Consider the following 25,171-nt stretch of genomic DNA (forward strand, 5'->3'; position numbering starts at 1 on the left):
CACTCCTTCTGGTGTGGTTTCTGCATCTGCTCCTCTTCCTTTTTCTCTCTTTTGTGCTCCCAGTGTTGAGTTTTCCTGGCTGGACTCTGACTCCTTCAGCCTTCTCCAGACTTATTATGACCTGGAAACGGGTCAGTGGTGACATCTTGGTTCATGGGCTCCCCCTCCAAGGATGCCAAAACACCTCTCTGTGCCGTGGCCTCCAGCCCTCACTCAGCTCCTGGGGGACCTGGGCTGGCTGGGATTCAACCCTCATCTTCACCTCCAGATCCCTTTGGTGCCTTCTGAGCCCAGGAGCCTTGGGGTTCCTCTCCAGGGCTGCTCTGGATCAGCTCCCTCCCTGCTGGAGGTCCTGGGGAGCTGGGTTTGGGTTGGAGCTTCCCAAGGAGCTCTGGAGTGCTGATCCTGCAGCCCTGGGAACCTGAAACAGATCCCCAGCAGCTGGGCTAAAACAACTCAACCCAACTTCAGCTCCTCAGCCCCAGGGGCTCACAGAAGGTCCTTGTGAGGGGCAGAACCAGAACCAGCTTTGGGCAGCAGGTTCACTCCATCTCTGCACTTGCCTCTTGTGCCACCTTGGCCTGGTCTCCAGGTCTCATCTGCACTGATGGAAACTCTTGGAATATTCTAGGGGAGTTTTTCACCATCTTTGGAGAGGTTTCCACCCGTAGAGGGATCCATCACCCCTGGAGGGATCCCCCAATCACCCCTGGATCCCCCATCCCTGGAGGGATCCCCCAGACCTGGAGGGATCCCCCAATCACCCCTGGATCCCCCATCCCTGGAGGGATCCCCCAGCCCTGGAGGGTTCCATCACCCCTGAATCCCTCATCCTTGGAGGGATCCATCACCCCTGGATCCCCCATTCCTGGAGGAATCCATCACCCCTGAATCCCCCATCCCTGGAGGGATCCATCACCCCTGGGTCCCCCATTCCTCGAGGGATCCACCAGCCATGGAAGGATTTACCACCCATGGAGGGGTTCACCATCCCTGGAGGGATCCCCCATTCTTGGAGGGATCCATCACCCCTGGAGGGATCCCCCACCCCTGGAGGGATCCATCACCCCTGGGTCCCCCATTCCTGGAGGAATTCATCACCCCTGGAGGGATCCATCACCCCTGGAGGGACCACCCATCCCTGGAGGGACCACCCATCCCTGGATCCCCCATTCCTGGAGGGATCCATCACCCCTGGAGGGATCTATCACCCCTGGATCCCCCATCCCTGGAGGAATCCATCAACCCCGGAGGGATCCCCCATTCCTGGAGGGATCCATCACCCCTGGAGGGACCACCCATCCCTGGAGGGATCCATCACCCCTGGGTCCCCCATCCCTGGAGGGATCCATGACCCCTGGAGGGATCCCCCATTCCTGGAGGGATCCATCACCCCTGGAGGGATCCCCCATTCCTGGAGGGATCCATCACCCCTGGAGGGATCTCCCATCCCTGGAGGGATTTCCAAGCCACGTAGCTGTGGTGTTGAGGGCCCTGGGTCAGCAGAGGACTTGGCAGAGCTGGGGGTGGTTGGTGGGCTTGGGTTTGATGATCTCCAGGGTCTTCCCCAACCCAGCTGCTCCTGTGTCCCTGTTCCTCTGGGTTTCTGCCACCCAGGAGGTGAGAGCTCGGGCTGATGGCCCTGATTTCATCATCCCCCCCTTCCCATGCTCCAGACCATCTCTCTGTCCCCTCCCTGGAACCCCCCCTGATTTCTGCAGCTCTGGAGAGCTCTGCTGTGCTCTGGTTTGGGGCAGACACCTCTGGTGTCCTCTGCTTTGGGGCTCATTCTGCAGATGTCCCCTGTCCCCTCCTTCTCCACCCCAGCTCTCCCCAGGCCTGAGCTTCTCCTCCAGGCTTTGCAGTCACACAACCCCTGCAAGATGTTCTGCTTCAGAATGGAGATGAAATCCTTGCTGGGCAGTGGTCAGAACTCTCCCTCCCTGCTGGACTCCTCCAAGATGAAGCCCAGAAACCCCCCCTGGGCTTTAAGCTCCCTCCAGCCCGACCCATTCCGTGGTTCCGTGAGGTGCTCCTGCTGTGTGCCTGGGGGTGGGTTGGACATCAGTTTCCTCCTGGGGTTCTGGGGGGTTCTGCAGAATCAGTGACCTCAAAACTTGAAGTGGTTTTGGGCAGAAGAGGAGGAGCTGGAACTGCTGAGGCTCTGGGACAAAGAAGCATCAGGGCAAGGAGGAGGATTCTCTTCTGGTTCTGTTCTGGTTCCTTCCTGGTTCTGTTTTGGTTCTCTCCTGGTTCCTTCCTGGTTCTGTTTTGGTTCTCTCCTGGTTCCTTTCTGGTTCTGGTTGGGTTCTCTCCTGGTTCTTTCCTGGTTCTGGTCAGGTTCCCTCCTGGTTCCTTCCTGGTTCTGTTTTAGTTCTCTCCTGGTTCCTTCCTGCTTCTGGTTGGGTTCTCTCCTGGTTCTGGTTGGGTTCTCTCCTGGTTCCTTCCTGCTTCTGGTTGGGTTCTCTCCTGGTTCCTTTCTGGTTCTGGTTGGGTTCTCTCCTGGTTCCTTTCTAGTTCTGTTTTGGTTCTCTCCTGGTTCCTTCCTGGTTCTGTTTTGGTTCTCTCCTGGTTCCTTCCTGGTTCTGGTTGAGTTCTCTCCTGGTTCCTTTCTGGTTCTGGTTGGGTTCTCTCCTGGTTCTGGTTGGGTTCTCTCCTGGTTCCTTCCTGGTTCTGGTTGGGTTCTCCCCTGGTTCTGGTTGGGTTCTCTCCTGGTTCTGGTTGGGTTCTCTCCTGGGTCTCCTCTAACACATTCATTTCACACATAACGTTTGGGGCCCAGGAGTTCTGCCTTGGGGAACCAACCCCCTTTCCCTCCCCAGCCCGTGCCAGGTGATTCCCGTCCTGCTTGTGAAAGGATTAACCAATAATTGACTTTTTTCTCCTTTTTCCTTTGTCCCCCACTCTCATTATGCTTTACAAGGCTTCTGCCATCCCCCCCTTTGATCTCCAGGCCTGAAGAAGCCTCAGATCTCTGCTGCCTTTCATCACCCCGCTCCCTCTGACCTTCCCACCCCTATGACGTCATCAGCAGTGATGACATCACAGGCAGGGGGTCTGGGGGGTTCCACACAGGGATCCTTTGTCCTTCCCTTGGCCTCGGTGCCTTTGGCTGAGTGATGAGGGAGGTTCAGGGAACGTTTCGCTTCAGGAATCAAAGGAGTTTGGAATGCCCCAAACTGCTGCAGAATTACAGAAAAACCTCAATTATGGAACGGGCTGGAACGGGCCCAGAGAGTGGTGCTGAACGGGGCTGCCTCAAAATGGCGGCTGTGGTGTCCCCCAGGGATCAGTGCTGGGCCCAGTGCTGTTCAATATCTTCATTGATGATTTAGAGGAGGGGATTGAGTCCATCATCAGCAAATTGCAGATGACACCAAGCTGGGGGGAGTGTGGATCAGCTGGAAGGCAGGAGGGCTCTGCAGAGGGACCTGGAGAGACTGGAGAGTTGGGATGATCCCAATGGGATGAGGTTCAACACAACAACCCCAAAAACTGCCCAGTAGAAAAGGCAAGGCCTTTGGCACCTTCTCCCACAGGATTCTCCTGAAAAAGCTCTGGATCAGCCAGGAGAACTCTGTGCTGGAGGCCCCCAGAGAGTGGTGCTGAACAGGGCTGCATCAAAATGGCGGCCGTGGTGTCCAAAATGGCGGCCGTGGTGTCCCCCAGGGATCAGTGTTGGGCCCAGTTCTCTTTAATGTCTTTATTGATGATTTAGATGAGGGGATTGAGTCCATCATCAGCAAATTGCAGATGACACCAAGCTGGGGGGAGTGTGGATCAGCTGGAAGGCAGGAGGGCTCTGCAGAGGGACCTGGACAGACTGGAGAGTTGGGATGATCCCAAGGGGATGAGGTTCAACACAACAACCCCATGGGGAGCTCCAGGCTGGGCACAGAGTGGCAGAAAGGGACCTGGGAGTCTGGATTGCCAGGAAGCTGAACAGGAGCCAGCAGTGTGCCCAGGTGGCCAAGAAGGCCAATGGCATCCTGGGCTGGCTCAGGAACAGCGTGGCCAGCAGGTCCAGGGAAGGGATTCTGCCCCTGTGCTCAGCCCTGGGGAGGCCACAGCTTGAGTCCTGTGTCCAGTTCTGGGCCCCTCAGCTCAGGAAGGAGATTGAGGTGCTGGAGCAGGTCCAGAGAAGAGCAAGGAGGCAGTGAAGGGATCCAGCAGAATTGCTGTGAGGAAGGGCTGAGGGAGCTGGGGGTGTTGAGGCTGGAGAAGAGGAGGCTCAGAGGAGACCTCATTGCTGTCTACAACTCCCTGAAAGGAGGCTGTAGCCAGGTGGGAACTGGACTCTTTTCCCAGACGACCTTCAACAAGACAAGAGGACACAGTCTGAAGTTGTGCCAGGGGAGGTTTAGGTTAGATATTAGGAAAGGATTCTTTGCAGAGAGGGTGATCAGACACTGGAATGCCCAGGGAAGTAGTGGATTCTCCGTGTCTGGAGATCTTTCCAAAGAGCCTGGATGTGGCACTCAGTGCCATGGTCTAGCAACTGCTCCGGTGGGTCAAGGGTTGGACTCGATGATCTCTGAGGTCCCTTCCAACCCGGCTAATTCTGTGATTCTATGATTGATTGATTGATTTATCTCCTTTTTCTTTCTGGCAACCCCGAGCTCACAGCCCCTTGCTGTCTGGTGCTTCTTGTCTGCCTAATACTCAGGTCAAGATGAAGGTGATGGCTTCCTCACTCTTAATGGAACCAAAAAGTCTTTGTTCTTGTAAAGAGGAGATAAAAAGCCCCAGAGCCTCACCCTAAGGAGGGGAAAAGCTGTGGTAGGACAGGGCTTGGAATCCCTGAATCATGAAACTCTTTGAAGCAGAGGAGGAAACTCGTTTCAAACAGAGAGGAGCTGAAGTTTCTGAACCAAACTGAAACCACTCAGCTCAGTCCTGAGAAAGGAACACAGAATTTCATCTCATTGTGGAATCCTTTTGGGTTGGGAAAGAGCTTGTAGGTCCTGGAGTCCAACCCTGACCCCAGCACCCAGCCCCACATCCCTCATCCCCACACCCCCAGGGTCTGAAACCCCCCCAGGGATGATGGGGACTCCAGAACCCCCAGAAACCCCACCTGTGACAACCTGGTCCTGTGCAGATGGAGCTGCAGAAGGGGAAAGTCCCAGACACTGGGATTAAACTACAACCCCAGACCTGGCAGAGTCATGGAATGGTTTGGGTTGGAAAAGAGCTTGGAGATCCTGGAGTCCAACCCTGACCCCAGCACCCCCCATGTCCCTCATCCCCACATCTGTGGGGCTCTGAAACCCCTCCAGGGATGATGGGGACTCCAGCCCTGCCCTGGGCAGCCTGGGCCAGGCCCTGACAACCCTTTCCAGGCAGAAATTCTTCCCCAGCTCCAACCTAAACCTCCCCTGGCACAACTTGAGTTGTGCCCAAAGTTCCTCTTGTCCCATCCCTTGTTCCTTGGGAGCAGAGCCCGACCCCCCCTGGCTCCAACCTCCTCTCAGGGGGTTGCAGAGAGCCACAAGGTCTCCCTCAGCCTCCTCTGCTCCAGGATCAACACCCCCAGGGCCCTCAGCTGCTCCTCACAACTTCTCCAGACCCTTCTCCTTCTGCTCCACACCCTTCCCCACCTCCATTCCCTTCTCTGGACACCCCCAGCCCCTCCAGGACCCTTTTCTCACCCCAAAACCGACCCCAAGGCTCCAGGTGTGGGGGGACAATCCCTGCCCTGCTCCTGGTGCCCACCCCAGTGCTGACACCAGCCAGGATGCTGGTGGCCACCTTGGCCACCTGGGCACAGACCCAGCTCCTGTCCTGCCCCTGGGGACCTGCTGAGGAAAGACCCACGTTAAAAGGATCACAGAATGGTTTGGGTTGGGAGGGACTTTCAGATCCTCTCCTTCACCCCATCAGGAGTTGGCACCTCCAATGTTTAAATCAGGAGCTCCAGCATTCCCAGCAGGAATGGGTTTTCCTGCCGTGGCAGGGAAGGTCTGGAGGGGGATGCAGAGCTGTGGGGTGAGGACTGAAACCTTCCCCAGCTCCTGATCTTCCATCTCCAGGATTTTATGTTCAGAATCCCCAGATCCTGGGGCAGAAATCCCTCCCTGTGAGTGTGGAGGGGCCCTGGCTGGGGGGGCTGTGGCTGCCCCATCCCTGGCAGTGTCCAGGCTGAGGTTGGATGGAGCTCTGAGCTGTCCCTGCTCACACAGAGGCCTTGGGATGGAATTCTAAGGTCGTTTCTGACCCAAACCATTCTGTGAGTCTCTGAAAGGAGGCAGAGGAGGAGATGGGAGGAAGCAGACAAGCCTTGCCCCTCCAGAGCCATCTCTGGGGGTTCGCTGAGCTCCAGGTGATGCCCTGGCACTTAATGGTCCTCAGTAGATTTGTTTTCATTTTGTGTGACTTCTGTCCCGTGACTCCTGGGAGGGGGCAGGGGGAGGGCTGCATCTTAATGATCTGCAGAACCCTGGCCCTTTGTCTGGGCTGAGTCTGAGTCTGCCAGCTGCTGACTTCAGCTGATCCACCCCGAGCTGCAGAGCAGGAGGCAGAGGGAGCAGTTGCTGCCTCTTTCACCTCCCCTTTTGTCTTCTGACTTCCCTGGCGTGGGACAGAACCTCTCATTCATCCCTTCCTCCATCTATCCTTCCTTCCTTCCTTCCTTCCTTCCTTCCTTCCTTCCTTCCTTCCTTCCTTCCTTCCTTCCTTCCTTCCTTCCTTCCTTCCTTCCATCCATCCCTTTCTCCCTCCCTCCATCCATCCCTCCCTCCCTCCATCCATCCATCCCTCCATCCATCCATCCATCCATCCATCCATCCATCCATCTATCCCTCCCTCTCTCCATCCCTCCCTCCATCCATCCCTCCATCCATCTATCCCTCCCTCTCTCCATCCCTCCATCCATCCATCCCTCCATCCATCTATCCCTCCCTCCATCCCTCCCTCCATCCATCCATCCTCTCTCTCTCTCCCTCCATCCATCCCTCCATCCATCTCTCCTTCCCTCCCTCCATCCATCCCTCCCTCCATCCCTCCATCCCTCCATCCCTCCCTCCATCCATCCATCCCTCTCTCTCTCCCTCCATCCCTCCATCCATCCATCCATCCATCCTTCCATCCCTCCCTCCACCCACCCACTCACCCAACCACCATGACCCCAGCAGCTCCTGGGTTTGGGTGTTGAGCCCTTTCAGGGCTTTCTGGGGAAATTGTTTCTTTGGGTTTTTTCTGTTTTTTCCACCCAAATCCATCCCACTGACTCAGTTGTGCTGCTGGAGCAGCTCTGGAGCCAGGCTGAGAGAGTTGGGGGTGTTGAGGCTGGAGAAGAGAAGGCTGCAATGGGGAGACCTTGGAGCAGCTTCCAGGTCCTGAAGGGGCTCCAGGAAAGCTGGGGAGGGACTTGGGACAAGGGCCTGGAGGGATGGGAGCCTCCCAGGGGGAAGGGTTTGGAGCTGGGAGAGGGGAGATGGAGAGGAGATCTTGGGCAGGGAGGGAGGGAGGGAGAAATGGTTTGGGGTGAGGGTGCTGAGCCCCTGGGTGCCCAGGTTGCCCCCAGAAGCTGTGGCTGCCCCATCCCTGGCAGTGTTGAAGGTTGGATGGGGCTTGGAGCCCCCTGAGGACTCCCTGCCCATGAGCTTTAAGGTCCCTGCAACCCAAATCTGATTTTTACTCATGTCATTTCCCCCATTTTTGGAGCCCCAGGGACGGGGACTTGGGGGGGGTTCTCACAATCCACCCCACTTCCCTCTCCTCTCAGTGGGTGAGTGCCCAGCTCCAGCTCTGTGCTGGATCCATTGCTCAGTTTCACAACAAAGGTTGGGACATTTCATCCTCTCTGGGATTTGGGTGAGTCCGTGGCATTTGCCACCCTCAGCTCCACTCCAGACCTGTCACTTGGTTCCAAAAATGTAGATTTTTTGCCCGTTCACATGAGGTTTTTCCCCCCAAAATGAATACAAGGGGAACAGGACACTTTGGATCTTGATGGGTTCTCTTGATTAAAATCCCCTTTTATTTTCTCCGTGCTCCTCTCTGAAGCACTGGAGCATCAGGAAGGTGCTAAATAAACCTATACAAATTAAATAAAGGGAAATAAACAAAAAGAAAAGCCAAATAAACTCTGGAGGAGCTTGAGGCAAAAATATTACAGTGCAGGAGAAAGCTCCAGCGTGAGCTCTGGGGGCACCAAACCTCTCCTTGCACTGCATGGAAAAGAATTTCCTTTTAGCCTCAACCTCTCAAGTTCAAACACCCAAAGCAGGAGATTAAAAAACCCAAGCTGAATTAAGGTGTTTTTCTTTTTATTATCCTGTTTCTTGGCTGGCAGCTCCAGGCTTCTCCCTGCAGCTGGGGCTGATGGAGGGAGAGGAGGCGATGCTCGGGCCGGGACTCACCTTCTCCCTAAAGCTGGAAGAAATTGCCCCAATAGAAGCAGGGCCCAGATGGGGAGGGATTGGGGGGTTTAATTTGCAAGAACACGGGATAAAAAGGAGGGGAAAAAAATAAAAAAAAAAGTCATTTATTTATAAAGAGAAAGAAATTGTTGGCTGGGAAGTCAAGCGCGGCGTCCGCCCCGAGCCGGCTGAAAGGCGAGCGGGGAGGGTTTGTTGCTGATGGGTGGAGGGTAATTAAAGCTCTTTGGAGAAAAAGATATTGAAAAAAACCAGCGAGCAGCAGTCTGGAGGTTTCTCCTGAGGACCCTGGTAGAGGCAGGGTGATAAATGAGCCTCTCTGCTGGCTCCAGGAGATAACAAATGGCATTCTCCTGCCTGGCAGAAACACGGCCCAGGGCTGAGCCCCGGGGGCAGCAGGAGAGCTCTGCTCCCAAGCTGGGGCTTCAGGAGGGGGAGATTATCTGTAGGTGGGGATTTGTGATGTAAAACGTGGGGTTTGAGGGGGATTGTAAACAGGAAAGTCACATTTAGATCAGGGATCTTGTGTATTCCCAGGCTGGGTTGAGTTGGAGGGAACCTAAAGGTCACCTGGATCCATGGGCAGGGACATCTCCCCCAACCCCATCCAACCTTCAGCACTGCCAGGGGTGGGGTGGATGGGATGGGATTGATGGGATGGGATTGATGGGATGGGATGGGATGGGTGGGATGGGATGGGATTGATGGGATGGGATGGGATGGGATGGGATGGGATGGGATGGGATGGGATGGGATGGGATGAGATGGGATGGGTGGGATGGGATGGAATGGATGGGATGGGATGGGATGGGATGGGATGGGATGGGATGGATGGGATGAGATGGGATTGATGGGATGGGATGGAATGGATGGGATGGGATGGGATGGATGGGATGGATGGAATGGGATGGGTGGGATGGGATGAGATGGGATGGGATGGGACAGCCACAACCTGGGCCAGCAGGAGGACAGCTCTGCTCCCAAGCTGGGGCACAAGGGGGCTGGGGAGGAAACATTCTCTTCAGGTGGGGATTTCTAATGTAAAACGTGGGGTTTGAGGAAGATTGCAAACAGAAAAGTCACCTTAAATCAGAGAGTTGTTGAATTCCAGGTTGGGTTGAGTTGTAGGGACCCTAAAGATCATCAAGATCCAACCCAAGCCATGGCCCCAGACCTCTCCCCCAGCCCAGGGGGCTCCAAGCCCCAGCCAACCTTCAGGGATGGGGCAGCCACAGCCTCCCTGGGCAACCTCTGCCAGGGTCCCACCACCCTCAGAATGAGGAATTTCTTCCTGAGCTGTGGGAATTCTAAACATGAAAGGTGGGAGGGGTCCCTGCTCGTGCTTTGGGTTGGATCGTGGTGCCCTCCAAGGTCCCTCCAACCCCAACCAGTCTGGGATTCCCTGGTTCTGCCTGCAGAGCCCCAGCTTCCCCCAGCTTCCCCAGGCTGCCATACCATAGGGTCAGGGAGCATTTGGAGGTTGGAAGGGACCTTAAGGGTCATCTGATTCCAGCCCCCCCGGATGGAGCAGCCTTGGGTACCAGGGACAAGCAGCTCTTGGCTCGGCAGCCGCTCCCACGCGCTGCGGGGAGAAGAGAGCTCCCTTGTCTTCTGCCTCCCTCTCCCTTCTCCCCCAGCCACAAACCTTTTGTGTTGGGTTTTTTGTTGTTGTTCTGGAGCTGCTGGACCTCATCCCCAGCTTCCCCAGGGTCCCCACTGCTCCGGGGGGGGTTGGGGGACACCGAGCAGCAGGTGCGGAGCGGGGTCCGCTCGGTGCCCCCCCCAAACCACCATAAAAACCACTTCAAAGATCTTTCCATCATCCCTCGGATGGAACGTTTGGAGAAAGCCCCCTTGTGAACCCCCCTCTAATTGCCTCGTAAAGCAAAATGCTTTTTTTATTATTATTATGATTGTTTTGGTGGGGTGGGGGTTGTGGGGGGTTTTTCCTCGGCTGCTCTGGGATCAGTTTAACCCTTCGGGGTGTCCGGCTGCTTCTCTGCTTCTCTCTCCTGTCCCCTAATGACCAGTTAACCACCTTCTGTCTTTCTTCTCCTTTCATGAGGCATCTCTGGCTCAGAGCCCACCAGACCCCCACCTCCTCACCCCCTCCATCCCGGGGGGGCTCTGGGAGGTGATTTGGGGGGGATTTGGGCAGCGGGCGCTCGGCTGCGGCTTTTCCCTTCCCAACCATCAGGACTTGGCAGCCTCCTTCCAGCCCCCTCTCTGTCCCCGGGGTCAGTGCAGGAGCTGCCTTCAGATGCTCCCTGCCCAGGGAACCTTTGGCTGATTTACAGCAACTCCCCCCCAAAAATCCCCACCGGGACCCAGAGCAGCAAATCCTCCGACCGCGTAATTGGCAGGGATGGAGCAGCTGAGATGGAGGCACCTGGAGCCTTCCCCCCCCGAGGCCACCACCTCCCCCCAGCCCTGGGACATCTCCCTGGGCCTGGAGGACCTGAAAGTGCTGAGAGATCCAACTGAGGTTGGAGCAAAGTGGAGGTCGGGCTCTGCTCCCAAGGAACAAGGGATGGGACAAGAGGAACTTTGGGCACAACTCAAGTTGTGCCAGGGGAGGTTTAGGTTGGAGCTGGGGAAGAATTTCTGCCTGGAAAGGGTTGTCAGGGCCTGGCCCAGGCTGCCCAGGGCAGGGCTGGAGTCCCCATCATCCCTGGAGGGGTTTCAGAGCCCCACAGATGTGGGGATGAGAGACATGGGGGGTGCTGGGGTCAGGGTTGGACTCCAGGATCTCCAAGCTCTTTTCCAACCCAAACCATTCCATGACTCTGCCAGGTCTGGGGTTGTAGTTTAATCCCAGTGTCTGGGACTTTCCCCTTCTGCAGCTCCATCTGCACAGGACCAGGTTGTCACAGGTGGGGTTTCTGGGGGTTCTGGAGTCCCCATCATCCCTGGAGGGGTTTCAGAGCCTGGGGGTGTGGGGATGAGGGACATGGGGTGGGGGTGACCTTGGTCAGGTTTGGGGTCAGGGTTGGACTGAGTGATCTCCAAGGTGTTTTCCAACCCAAACCATTCCATGATTTGATGAAACTCAGCCCCTTGGCACCTGGGGATGATTTTCCCCTCCCAGTTGGAAACAGTTCCTTTACCCCCATGGTTTGGATGGACACAGAGCCAGGGTTGGGAAGGATGGAGTGATTGTGTGTGAGATTCCCTCTTTGTCCTTTTTTCCCTCTTCACTTTGCTCTCCCCAGGACTCTTCTTGCCCTTGTATCCACTGGGGGCTCTGTTCTGGGGACACTCCATCCCTATCCCCATCCCCATCCCATCCCCATCCCCATCCCCATTCCCATCCCATCCCCATCCCATCCCATCCCATCCCATCCCATTCCCATCCCATCCCATCCCATTCCCATCCCATCCCCATCCCATCTCCATCCCATCCCATCCCCATTCCCATCCCATCCCCATCCCACCCCATTCCATCCCTATCCCCATCTCCATCCCATCCCATCCCCATTCCCATCCCCATCCCCATCTCCATCCCATCCCCATCTCCATCCCATCCCCATTCCCATCCCATCCCATCCTCATCCCATCTCCATCCCATCCCATCCCCATTCCCATCCCCATCCCACCCCATTCCATCCCATCCCCATCCCCATCCCCATCCATCCCATCCCCATTCCCATCCCATCCCATCCCCATCCCCATCCCCATCCCATTCCCATCCCATCCCCATCCTTCTCCAGGAGAACCCATCACCCAGAGTCCCTGCATTGTCCCCACCAGTTCAAACCCCTCCTGAAGTTAAACCTGAAAAGGGCTGAGGAGCTTCAGCCCTAAAGATCCCAGAAATGGGGGGGTTGAGTCCCCCAAAAAGGACTTGAGGTGGCTTTATTTTCCATCATTCCCTGGCTCTGGGGTTGTCCCCGTGCTCTGCTCACACCAAGGTGGAACTGAAACCACCCGGAGCTCCTGGGATCCCCCAGAGCCCCAAACCCAGAGCCTTTCTCACCAATCTTTTGTTGGCATCCTGCAGAACACTCCCCCCCCCCCTCAGCCTTGTCCTTTTCAAGCCCGTTCAAAAAAAAAGCCAAAAAGCAGAATTCCCACCCAAAAAAACCCCTTCCATGTGGGGAGAGCTGGGGAAGCAGAGCTGCAGGAGAAGACCCCAAGGGGTCAGCAGTGCTGAGCTCCATCCCGGCTCCCTCCTCCTCCTCCTCATTCCCCCTCCTCCTGTCCCTGGGGGAGCTGATTTATCACCAGTTCCTCCTGCACCTGGGGCAGATGAAGGCAGCAGAGCTGGGTCCTGGGGGGCTTCTCCATGCTGGATCTTAGGAGCAGATGTCAGCTGCTCCCCCCCCTCCTCCGCTGCCGCCGGCAGGGAACGATTTGGGGAAAAAAAAACCCTAAAGCACCAAAATATCAACCCCTTAATGAAGGCAATTTCAGCCCCAGCCCCAGGAGGCTGGAAATGAGATGGGGTCTGGAGATGGCAACGAATCCCCCGCTGGGCTTTGGCAGCTTTGGTCCTTTATTTGCTTCCCTTTGGGTTTGGGTTTTTTCCGTGTGGCTTTTTTTGCCTCCAAAAGGTTTTTTTTTGGTGTTTTCTTGCAGTGAGAACGAGGCCCTGTGGAGGGAAGTGGCCAGCTTGAGGCAGAAGCACACTCAGCAGCAGAAAGTTGTCAATAAGGTAAAGCCCCCACTGCCAGGGCTGGGACTTTCTGGTGGCCGTGGGTACAGGTGGGGTGGGCAGGAGCTGTGGGGTGCAGGGGGGGCTTTGCTTGGGGTGCAGACTCAGCTGGATGGGATTTCTTCCTGAAAACCATCACATCCCAGACTGAGTCAGAAGGGACTTTAAAGATCATCTGGATGCAACCCCAGCCCATGGTCAGGGACCCCTCCCCAGCCCAGGGGGCTCCAAGCCCCATCCAACCTTCAACACTGCCAGGGATGGGGCAGCCACAGCTTCTGGGGGCAACCTGGGCACCCAGGGGCTCAGCACCCTCACCCCAAAGGATTTCTCTCTCACATCTCATCCCCATCTCCCCTCTCCCAGCTCCAAACCCTTCCCCCTTCTCCTATCCCACTCCAGCCCAGCCAGGACATCACCTTATTCCAGGCCACCACTAACCCATGTCCCACACCTGAGAATCACAGAATGCTCATGGCTGGAAAGGACCTTGGAGATCACCAAGTCCAACCAAACCATTTCTCCCTCCCTCCCTCCCTGCCCAAGATCTCCTCTCCATCTCCCCTCTCCCAGCTCCAAACCCTTCCCCCTCGCAGGCTCCCATCCCTCCAGGCCCTTGTCCCAAGTCCCTCCCCAGCTTTCCTGGAGCCCCTTCAGGACCTGGAAGCTGCTCCAAGGTCTCCCCATTGCAGCCTTCTCTTCTCCAGCCTCAACACCCCCAACTCTCTCAGCCTGGCTCCAGAGCAGAGCTGCTCCAGCCCTCCCAGCAGCTCCAGGGCCTCCTCTGCACTGGCTCCAACAGCTCCGTGTCCTTCTGCTGATGGGGACCCCAGAGCTGGACACAGCTTTACCCCAGGGGGGGCTCCCCAGAGCAGAGCAGAGGGGACAATCCCCTCCCTGTCCTGCTGCTCACACTGCTGGGGGTTTGAGGGCTCCTGGGCACCTTCTCCTCACCCCACACCCCCAGGTCCCTCTCCTCAGGGATCCTTTCAGCCATTCCTCTCCCAGCAGCAGATCCTCCCTCAGCCCAGCAGATCCCAGGGCAGTGCAGGCACCCTGAGCCTCAACCTCAACACCAGGAGGGATTTTCCTGTAGTGAAGAACACGCTTAGGTTGGAGCTGGGGAAGAATTTCTGCCTGGAAAGGGTTGTCAGGGCCTGGCCCAGGCTGCCCAGGGCAGGGCTGGAGTCCCCATCATCCCTGGAGGGGTTTCAGAGCCCCACAGATGTGGGGATGAGGGACATGGGGGGTGCTGGGGTCAGGGTTGGACTCCAGGATCTCCAAGCTCTTTCCCAACCCAAACCATTCCATGACTCTGCCAGGTCTGGGGTTGTAGTTTAATCCCAGTGTCTGGGACTTTCCCCTTCTGCAGCTCCATCTGCACAGGACCAGGTTGTCACAGGTGGGGTTTCTGGGGGTTCTGGAGTCCCCATCATCCCTGGGGGGGTTTCAGAGCCTGGGGGTGTGGGGATGAGGGACATGGGACAGTGGGGATGGGGTCAGGGTTGGTTTGGATGCTCCTCAACCTCTTCTCCAAGCCAGTTGGTTCCATGATTCCACAGCAGCTTTCTCCTCCTTCTCTCCTCACAGCTTATCCAGTTTTTGATTTCACTGGTGCAATCCAACCGTATTCTTGGGGTGAAGAGGAAGATGTAAGTCTGCATTTCTCCATCCAGATAACGATTCCCTGTCTGAGAGAATAAAGAGAGGATCAGCAGAGTGGGTCCCCCAGGTCTCTGTCTCCTGTAGCAGCCTTGCCAGAGGGGTAGGACTGGGCAGTGGGCACTGGGATCGTCTCACAGCCTTCAAGAACTTCTCCAGCCAACACCACCCGACCCTGCCACGCACCTGGGACCCAGGGTTGGCCTCCCCAGCCCCATCAGCCCCATCCAGAACCTTCCTCAGAGCTCCCCAATCCCCTGGGTGACCCAGCAAGGGCCTGGGGGATGCTCAGGTGGCCTCCTGGCACTGCTCTGATGTTCTGGACCATCCAGAACTCCCAGGAGATGCTCACAGGGCTGCTGGGACAACTCCACAGCTTCTCCTCCCTTCTGCTCTGGGTTATTTTGGACCCTTGTGAGCACCCAGGACTTAAATCACAGTCCCAGACTGCTTTGGGTCTGGAGGGACCTTAAAGCCCTTGCAGTGCCACCTCCCTGTCCTGGGCAGGGACACCTCCCATCCAGCCTGGCCTGAGACACTGAGATCCCATCAGTGACTGAGAACAACCCCAGGCTGATTTCTTTGGGCCTTTTATCACCCCAGGATGGTGCTGGAGCCCCAATTCCTCATCCCTCCTCAGCTTCTACAGATGGGCTCTCACCCCACACTCCCCTAGGCTGAGCAGGCTCCTGCACCTTCATCCCCTGAGCCATCCTCCACCTCCTCATCCTCCTCCACTTTGGTTTTTGGTTTGCTCCTGTCCGTTTTGGAACCACATCAGATCCTCCTGGTGTCTCTGTCCCCCCCCTCTCTCCTGCTGTCCCTTTGTGCTGGAGCAGCACCATATGGCAGCCAACACCACGGAGGGGCTTGATTGTTATTAATGAAGAGAGGGCTTTAATTGGGTGAGCACGTCCAGGAGGTGCCCAAATGATTGATGTCCCGAGGAGCAAAAAAAGAAGAATTTCCTCCCCATCCTGGTGGAGTCCCTGGGAAGGGCCAGGGGAGGGGTTGGGGTGGGCTCAGCTGACCTCCATCCATCCATCCATCCATCCATCCATCCATCCTGGGAGCACTTGGCCGTGGAGAAAGCCAAGCCAAGCAAGAAGGCTCTGACAATAGAGGAGGTGACCAGGGGCCCCACAGAAGTCCCCTGAGCCCCCAGCTTGATAGACTTGGAGAAAAGGAGCTGCTGCTCCCGGGGGCTCTCCTTGGATCCTCCATGGGGGGGTTGTTGGGGAGGGGGATGCTGCCTGCTCTGCTCTGCTCTCCTGACACAACCCCCACCCTTCCCTGGTGGCCACGGGGCCACCCAGACCTGGAGCTGGTTGAGCCTTCACCCCTTGGGGTGAGTGCAAGCACCCAGGCCTGGGCTCTGGGGTGGTGGGTGCTGGTGGTACTGGTGGTGGTGGTGGTACTGGTGGTGGTGGTGGTGGTGGGCGTGTCCTGGTGCTGGGAGCTGTTTTGGGGTAACTCCTGGGGTCTCTGGGACTCTTTTGCAGCCCCCTGATGTTGAACGACAGCAGTTCAGCACATTCCATGCCCAAGTACAGCCGACAGTATTCCCTGGAGCACGTCCACGGCTCCTCCCCGTACACAGTGAGTACCCCCGGAGGTCACCCTGCGGCTGCTGGGGCTGCTGGGGCTGCTGGGGCTGCTGGTGGTGCTGGTGGTGCTGGTGGTGCTGGTGGTGCTGGTGGTGCTGGTACTGGTGGTGTTACTGGTGGTGCTGGTGGTACTGGTGGTGCTGGTGGTGCTGGTGGTGCTGGTGGTGCTGGTACTGGTGGTGGTACTGGTGGTGCTGGTGGTACTGGTGGTGCTGGTGGTGCTGGTGGTGCTGGTGGTGCTGGTACTGGTGGTGTTACTGGTGGTGCTGGTGGTGATCGTACTGGTGGTACTGGTACTGGTGATGGTGGTGGTGCTGGTGATGGTACTGGTGCTGGTGGTGGTGGTGCTGGTGGTACTGGTGGTGTTACTGGTGGTGCTGGTGGTGATCGTACTGGTGGTACTGGTACTGGTGATGGTGGTGGTGCTGGTGGTAGTGGTGCTGGTGGTGCTGGTACTGGTGGTGGTCCTGGTGGTGCTGGTGGTACTGATGGTGTTACTGGTGGTGCTGGTCGTTGTGGTGTTGGTGGTGCTGGTCGTGGTGGTGCTGGTACTGGTGATGGTGGTGGTGCTGGTAGTGCTGGTGGTTGTACTGGTGATGGTACTGGTGGTGCTGGTGGTGGTACTGGTGGTAGTACTGGTGGTGCTGGTGCTGGTGGTGTTGGTGGTGCTGGTCATGGTGGTGTTGGTGGTGCTGGTCGTGGTGGTGCTGGTGGTTGTACTGGTGATGGTACTGGTAGTGCTAGTGGTGGTGCTGGTGCTAGTGGTACTGGTGGTGCTGGTGTTGGTGGTGTTACTGGTGGTGTTACTGGTGGTGCTGGTGGTGATCGTACTGGTGGTACTGGTGCTGGTGATGGTGGTGGTGCTGGTGGTACTGGTGGTGGTGGTGCTGGTGGTGCTGGTACTGGTGGTGGTCCTGGTGGTGCTGGTGGTGCTGGTGGTACTGATGCTGTTACTGGTGGTGCTGGTGGTGATGGTACTGGTGGTGCTGGTGGTACTGGTGCCAGTGGTGGTGCTGGTGGTGCTGGTGGTGCTGGTGCTGGTGGTGCTGGTGCTGGTGGTACTGGTGGTACTGGTGCTGGTGGTGGTGGTGAGGACACAGCATGGTGGGCAGGGGCTCCCCAGGTCAGTTCCCCTCCTGCCCATCCCCAGCCCCCCCACCTCTGGGTCCTGACCCGGGGGCTGCTCAGAACCAACCCCACCTCTGAAACCCAAACTGGGAGTTCCTCAGAACCAACCCCACCTCTGGGTCCTCACCTGGGAGCTCCTCAGAACCAACCCCACCTCTGGGTCCTCACCTGGGAGCTCCTCAGAACCAACCCCACCTCTGGGTCCTCACCTGGGGGCTGCTCAGAACCAACCCCACCTCTGAAACCCAAGCTGGGGGCTGCTCAGAACCAACCCCACCTCTGGGTCCTCACCTGGGAGCTCCTCAGAACCAACCCCACCTCTGGGTTCTGACCTGGGAGCTGCTCAGAACCAACCCCACCTTTGGGTCCTGACCTGGGGGCTGCTCAGAACCAACCCCACCTCTGGGTCCTGACCTGGGGGCTGCTCAGAACCAACCCCACCTCTGAAACCCAAACTGGGAGTTCCTCAGAACCAACCCCACCTCTGGGTCCTGACCTGGGGGCTGCTCAGAACCAACCCCTCAGCTGCTCCTCACAACTTCTCCAGACCCTTCTCCTTCTGCTCCAGCCCCTTCCCCACCTCCATTCCCTTCTCTGGACACCCCCAGACCCTCCAGGGCCCTTTTCTCACCCCAAACCTGACCCCAGGACTCCAGGTCCAGCAGCCTCAGATCTCAGAACCAGGAGGTGGCCCCAGAAGTCCCTGTCCAGAAGTGGTTCTGGGGTGTGGGGTGCTCTCTGCTCCCACCTTTGGGGAGTTTTGGGGGGGGGTCTCTGAGTCCTGTCCCTGAGGTGATGAACCCAAGGGTGGGCTCCCCACTCGTGGGTCTGGAAGGGGGGATCCCAACTCCCAGGGCAACCTTTGGGTGGAGTTGGGCAAACATCTCCCCGTGCCCCCATCCATCACCTGGCAGGCATCCTATGGCTTTGGGGCTCTTCCCATGGCTTTGGGGCTCTTCCCATGGCTTTGGGGCTCTTCCCATGGCTTTGGGGCTCTTCTCCTGGGTTTTGGGGCTCTTCCCATGGCTTTGGGGCTCTTCCCATGGCTTTGGGGCTCTTCCCCTGGGTTTTGGGGCTCTTCCCATGGCTTTGGGGCTCTTCCCCTGGGTTTTTGGGCTCTCCCCATGGGTTATGGGGCTCTTCCCATGGGTTATGGGGCTCTTCCCATGGCTTTGGGCCTCTTCCCATGGCTTTGGGGCTCTTCCCATGAGTTTTGGGGCTCTTCCCATGGGTTTTGGGGCTCTTCCCATGGGTTTTGGGGCTCTTCCCATGGGTTTTGGGGCTCTTCCCATGGCTTTGGGGCTCTTCCCATGGGTTTTGGGCTCTTCCCATTGGTTTTGAGGCTCTTCCCATTGGTTTTGGGGCTCTTCCCATGGGTTATGGGGCTCTTCCCATGGCTTTGGGGGCTCTTCCCATGGGTTTTGGGCTCTTCCCATTGGTTTTGGGGCTCTTCCCATGGGTTTTGGGGCTCTTCCCATGGGTTTTTGGACTCTTCCCATGGGTTTTGGGCTCTTCTCATGGGTTTGGGGCTCTTCCCATGAGTTTTGGGGCTCTTCTCATGGGTTTGGGGCTCTTCCCATGGGTTTTGGGCTCTTCTCATGGGTTTGGGGCTCTTCCCATGAGTTTTGGGGCTCTTCTCATGGGTTTGGGGCTCTTCCCATGGGTTTTGGGGCTCTTCCCATGGGTTTTGGGCTCTTCCCAAGTGTCTCATCCCCCTCCACCTCCCCTCAGTGGGGACCCTGGGTGACAGTGCCACCTCCTCAGTGCTTCCCAGCCATTCTCTACCTGTCATTCCAGGCCTCTTCCCCAACCTACAGTGGCTCCAACCTCTATTCCCCCGACTCTTCAGCCAACTCTGGTCCCATCATCTCCGACGTCACCGAGCTGGCCCAGTCCAGCCCTTCAGCATCTCCCAGTGGCAGCCTGGAGGAGAGGTGGGTGGATGTTGGACATCTCTGCTCCTCCTGGGAGTTTGGCATCAGGCAGATGGCACCAAGCTGGGGGCTTGGGGGGACTGGTGGGATGGGACAAGGCCAACAAGAGGAGCCAAGTGCCAGGTCCTGCCTTGGGAAAAGATCTGCTGAGAAATGAGGGAGCTGGGAGGGTTTGGTGTGAGGAAGAGGAGGCTGAGGGGAGACCTCAGGGCTCTGTAAGCACCTGAGAGGTCACTGGGGAGGGGTTGGTGCTGGGCTCTGCTCATGGGGATGGGGATAGGAAAGGGGGAATGGGCTCCAAGTGCAGCAGGGGGGGCAGGTGGGACATCAGGGACAGATCAGTGACAGAAGAGTGGTCAGAGCCTGGAGAAGAAGTCTGCCCAGGGAGGTGGTGGAGTCTCCATCCCTGGGGGTGTTTGGGGGTTGGGGGATGTGGTTTAGGGCAGGACTTGGGTGGGGATGGGGTTGGACTCAATCATCCCAAGGGGCTTTCCCAACCTGAAGGTTTCTGTGGTTCTGTGGTTGTCCTCAGAAGGTTTGGCATTCTCTCTGTTGGGAGGAGGTGTTTGCCCATCAGTTGAGTGGAACTCAACTCAAACACCACTGGAACTTTTCCCTTCTGGGGAGAATTCCCCATGGGGGGCTGGAAAAGGGAGAGGGGTTGTTTCCTCCTGTCCTTCCTTGGGAGAACGGGCACAGAATCCTCCTGGCTGGAAAATACCTTGAAGCTCCTCAACTCCAACCATAACCTGACCCTGCCAACCCTCAACCCAACTCTACCAACCATCATTTCACTCTGCCAAGGTCACCCCCACCCCATGTCCCTCATCCCCACATCTGTGGGGCTCTGAAACCCCTCCAGGGATGATGGGGACTCCAGAACCCCCAGAAACCCCACCTGTGACAACCTGGTCCTGTGCAGATGGAGCTGCAGAAGGGGAAAGTCCCAGACACTGGGATTAAACTACAACCCCAGACCTGGCAGAGTCATGGAATGGTTTGGGTTGGAAAAGAGCTTGGAGATCCTGGAGTCCAACCCTGACCCCAGCACCCCCCATGTCCCTCATCCCCACATCTGTGGGGCTCTGAAACCCCTCCAGGGATGATGGGACTCCAGCCCTGCCCTGGGCAGCCTGGGCCAGGCCCTGACAACCCTTTCCAGGCAGAAATTCTTCCCCAGCTCCAACCTAAACCTCCCCTGGCACCACTTGAGTTGTGCCCAAAGTTCCTCTTGTCCCATCCCTTGTTCCTTGGGAGCAGAGCCCGACCCCCCCTGGCTCCAACCTCCTCTCAGGGGGTTGCAGAGAGCCACAAGGTCTCCCCTCAGCCTCCTCTGCTCCAGGATCAACACCCCCAGGGCCCTCAGCTGCTCCTCACAACTTCTCCAGACCCTTCTCCTTCTGCTCCACACCCTTCCCCACCTCCATTCCCTTCTCTGGACACCCCCAGCCCCTCCAGGGCCCTTTTCTCACCCAAACCCAATCCCCACTTCATTTTCCACTCATTTTTTTTTCCCTTTCTCTTTCCTTCCCCTCCCTCAGGAGCAGCCCCGTGGTCCGTATCAAAGAAGAACCCCCCAGCCCCAGCCGGAGCCCCCAGGTAGAGGAGGCCAACCCCAGGAACCCTCCCACTGGAGAAACTCCTCTGTCCCCCTCCACCTTCATTGACTCCATCCTGCAGGAGAACGAACCCGGCACCGCCACGGCCGCCGCTGCCGACAGCTCCACGCAGCCCCACACCCCCGAGAAGTGCCTCAGTGTCGCCTGCCTGGACAAGTGAGTGGCACCCAGGGCTGGCAGGGGGGGTCTCCCACCACCCATCCCACCCAGCTCCACCTCAGAGCTTCGACAGCTCCCACCCAACCTCCCCACGGCACCCAGGACGGGCGCTGGGCTGAGCAGATCACCCGTGGCCTGGGTCCTCATCCAGTCCCAGAGGGGATGGGGTGGAAGGGACCTCAAAGATGATCCAGTCCATGGGCAGGGACCCCTCCCCCAGCCCAGGGGGCTCCAAGCCCCATCCAACCTTCAACACTGCCAGGGATGGGGCAGCCACAGCTTCTGGGGGCAACCTGGGCACCCTGGGGCTCAGCACCCTCACCCCAAGGAATTCCTCCCTCACATCTCATCCCCATCTCCCCTCTCCCAGCTCCAAACCCTTCCCCCTTCTCCTATCCCACTCCAGCCCAGCCAGGACATCACCTTATTCCAGGCCACCACTAACCCATGTCCCACACCTGAGAATCACAGAATGCTCATGGCTGGAAAGGACCTTGGAGATCACCAAGTCCAACCAAACCATTTCTCCCTCCCTCCCTCCCTGCCCAAGATCTCCTCTCCATCTCCCCTCTCCCAGCTCCAAACCCTTCCCCCTGGGAGGCTCCCATCCCTCCAGGCCCTTGTCCCAAGTCCCTCCCCAGCTTTCCTGGAGCCCCTTCAGGACCTGGAAGCTGCTCCAAGAACCTCCCAGATGTGTTCTCTGATGACTTTTGTCCTCACACAGTGCTCACAGATGAACCTCCAAGGGTTGGGGTGAAAAACTGGGAAGCTCCATTTTGAGCTGCCAAGAACTTTCCCCTTGATCTTATTGAGGTCTTGGCCACGTTTCCTTCTCCTGGTGTTGTGGGGAGATGGAGGTATCAGAATTAAGGACTTCCTTAATGGGCTTCATGTCTTTGAAGTATGGAATTATGGAGTCATTTTGGTTGGAAAAGCCCTTGGAGAGCACCCAATCCCACTGCCCAGCCCACCCACCCCATGTCCCTCATCCCCACATCTGTGGGGCTCTGAAACCCCTCCAGGGATGATGGGGACTCCAGAACCCCCAGAAACCCCACCTGTGACAACCTGGTCCTGTGCAGATGGAGCTGCAGAAGGGGAAAGTCCCAGACACTGGGATTAAACTACAACCCCAGACCTGGCAGAGTCATGGAATGGTTTGGGTTGGAAAAGAGCTTGGAGATCCTGGAGTCCAACCCTGACCCCAGCACCCCCCATGTCCCTCATCCCCACATCTGTGGGGCTCTGAAACCCCTCCAGGGATGATGGGGACTCCAGCCCTGCCCTGGGCAGCCTGGGCCAGGCCCTGACAACCCTTTCCAGGCAGAAATTCTTCCCCAGCTCCAACCTAAACCTCCCCTGGCACAACTTGAGTTGTGCCCAAAGTTCCTCTTGTCCCATCTCTTGTTCCTTGGGAGCAGAGCCCGACCCCCCCTGGCTCCAACCTCCTCTCAGGGGGTTGCAGAGAGCCACAAGGTCTCCCCTCAGCCTCCTCTGCTCCAGGATCAACACCCCCAGGGCCCTCAGCTGCTCCTCACAACTTCTCCAGACCTTCTCCTTGCTCTCCAGACCCTTCCCAGGTCCAGCCCCATCTCCAGGTGGGCAAACATCCCTGCCAGGGAAAGCACCACATGCTCCAAAATCCAGCCTGGGATTAGGAGCTAACCCAGCAGTGCCAGGGCCACCCCTGCCCCATGTCCCTCATCCCCACATCCCCAGGGCTTTCTCTGAAACCCCTCCAGGGATGATGGGGACTCCAGCCCTGCCCTGGGCAGCCTGGGCCAGGCCCTGACAACCCTTTCCAGGCAGAAATTCTTCCCCAGCTCCAACCTAAACCTCCCCTGGGTTTACACCAGGTTCCCCATCCCTGGAAGTGCTCCCAGTTGGATGAGGTTTGGAGCTGATGAAGTTGAAGCTGTCCCTGTTGGGCTCAGTGACTTCAGGGGTTCCCCCAACCCCATCCTCATCCTTCTCTCCCCGTGCTCAGCTCTGGGGCTGCTCCAGCTCCCCCAGAACCTGGGGTTCAAATTCCTCAGGGTTTGCTCCTGGTATCAAGGTGCAGGTAATAAGGGAGGTGTTTACTGACACTGGGTGACTCCTGAGAGCTTCTCAGGTGTTCCCAAACTCCGGGCAGTTTGCCAGGAAGCCTCAGCCAGACCCGGCTGTCATCACCTTGGGTCGTTCTCCGGGGTTTATTGGGGATGGAGCAGCCTGGATGGAGGGGGAGGTGACCCCTTCCTGAGCCACCCCCGGGGTTGGGCTCTCACCCACAACATCTCCTTTGTCCTGAGGAGCTTCTCGTGAACTGAGAATGACCCTGGGGGGACCCAGCAGTGTCCTGGCAGCTGCTGACAGCACCGAGGTCCAACCCAAAGGGAAGGTTGGCATGGAAACCCCAACGTCACCCCCCACCCACCCAAGGACCCTCCTGAGCTGCCTTACAGGAGACAAAACCAGAGAGTTCCCCCCTCTGTGGGGCCCTGGTGAGGCCCCATCTCCACTGCTGGATCACTTCTGGGTCAGAACAGTGGAGTCCCCATCGTCCCTGGAGGGGTTCCAGACCCCGGGGATGTGGGGATGGGGTTGGACTCCGTGATCTCCAAGCTCTTTGCCAACCCCCCCCATGGTGCCATGAGTGACACCCCCATGGTTTACACAACTCCCCCACCCCTGGGGCAGGAGGGGTCTGGCTGGAGGCAGAGTTGGGTGCCAGCACCCACCTTGTCCCAGAGCTTCACTGCCCTCTTTGAGGTGACAGCAACTGTGTCCTCACAGCCCAGTCCTGACACCACCAGCCCACAGCAGAAGGAGCTGAGAAGCTTCCACCTGAGCTTGGATGTTCCATAACCAACCTCTGCCTTGTCCAAGCTGTGCTGGAACCACCCTCAGCTTCACCCAAAACCTTCACTTCACCCAAAACCTCAGTTCACCCAACCTCAGCCTCACCCAAAACCCCAACTTCACCCAACCTCAGCTTCCCCCAACCTCAGCTTCACCCAAAACCTCAGTTTCACCCAAAACCTTCACTTCACCCAAAACCTCAGTTCACCCAACCTCAGCCTCACCCAACCCCAGCTTCACCCAAAACCTTCACTTCACCCAAAACCTTCACCCAACCTCAGCCTCACCCAACCTCAGCTTCACCCAAAACCTCAGTTTCACCCAATTTCAGCTTCACCCAAAACCCCAGCTTCACTCAACCTCAGTTTCACCCAAAAACTCAGTCTCACCCAACCCCAGCTTCACCCAAAACCTTCACCCAAAACCTCAGCTTCACCTAAAACCTTCACTTCACCCAACCTCAGCTTCACCCAAAACCTCAGCTCACCCAAAACTTCAGCTCACCCAAAACCTTCACTTCACCCAGCCCAGATTCTTCCAACCTCAGCTTCACCCAAAACCTCAGCTTCCCCCAACCTCAGTTTCACCCAAAACCTCAGCTTCACCCAAAACTTTCACTTCCTCCAATTCGGCTTCACCCAACCTTGGCTTCACCCAACCCCATCTTCACCCAACCCCATCTTCACCCAACCCCATCTTCACCCAACCCCATCTTCACCCAAAACCTCAGTTTCACCCAAAACCTCAGCTTCCCCCAAAAACTCAGTTCACCCAACCCCAGCTTCTTCCAGCCCCAGCATCACCCAACCCCATCTTCACCCAACCCCAGCTTCACCCAAAGCCTCAGCTTCACCCAAAACCTCAGCTCACCCAAAACCTCAGCTTCACCCAAAACCCCAGCTTCCCCCAACCCCACCTTCACCCAACCTCAGCCTCACCCAACCTCAGCTTCACCCAACCCCAGCTTCACCCAAAACCTCAGTTTCACCCAAAACCTTCACTTCACCCACCCCCATCTTCACCCAACCCCATCTTCACCCAGCCCCAGCTTCACCCAGCCCCAGCTTCCCCCAAAACCTCAGTTTCCCCAACCCCAGCTTCCCCCAACCCCACCTTCACCCAACCTCAGCCTCACCCAACCTCAGCTTCACCCAAAACCTCAGCTTCACCCAAAACCTTCACTTCA

The 25,171-nt window shown here is 57.5% G+C and overlaps 1 protein-coding gene across 1 annotated transcript in view; it reads left to right on the top strand.

Moving 5' to 3' along the window:
• Window positions 1-21,268, top strand: part of LOC103526247 (heat shock factor protein 1) — a 40,814-nt gene extending 19,546 nt beyond the window's left edge. Inside the window, exons 5-10 of the mRNA XM_030468643.1 lie at window positions 12,960-13,035; window positions 14,626-14,687; window positions 16,200-16,296; window positions 19,230-19,366; window positions 20,908-20,965; window positions 21,047-21,268. Of these exons, the coding sequence (XP_030324503.1) occupies window positions 12,960-13,035; window positions 14,626-14,687; window positions 16,200-16,296; window positions 19,230-19,366; window positions 20,908-20,965; window positions 21,047-21,145 (529 nt within the window). The 3' untranslated portion in view covers window positions 21,146-21,268. The remainder of the gene's footprint in view (window positions 1-12,959; window positions 13,036-14,625; window positions 14,688-16,199; window positions 16,297-19,229; window positions 19,367-20,907; window positions 20,966-21,046) is intronic.
• The last annotated feature ends 3,903 nt before the right edge of the window (window positions 21,269-25,171 follow it).

The sequence above is a fragment of the Calypte anna genome, unplaced genomic scaffold, assembly GCF_003957555.1.
Source record: "Calypte anna isolate BGI_N300 unplaced genomic scaffold, bCalAnn1_v1.p scaffold_203_arrow_ctg1, whole genome shotgun sequence".
In the NCBI taxonomy this organism is placed as follows: Eukaryota; Metazoa; Chordata; class Aves; order Apodiformes; family Trochilidae; genus Calypte; species Calypte anna.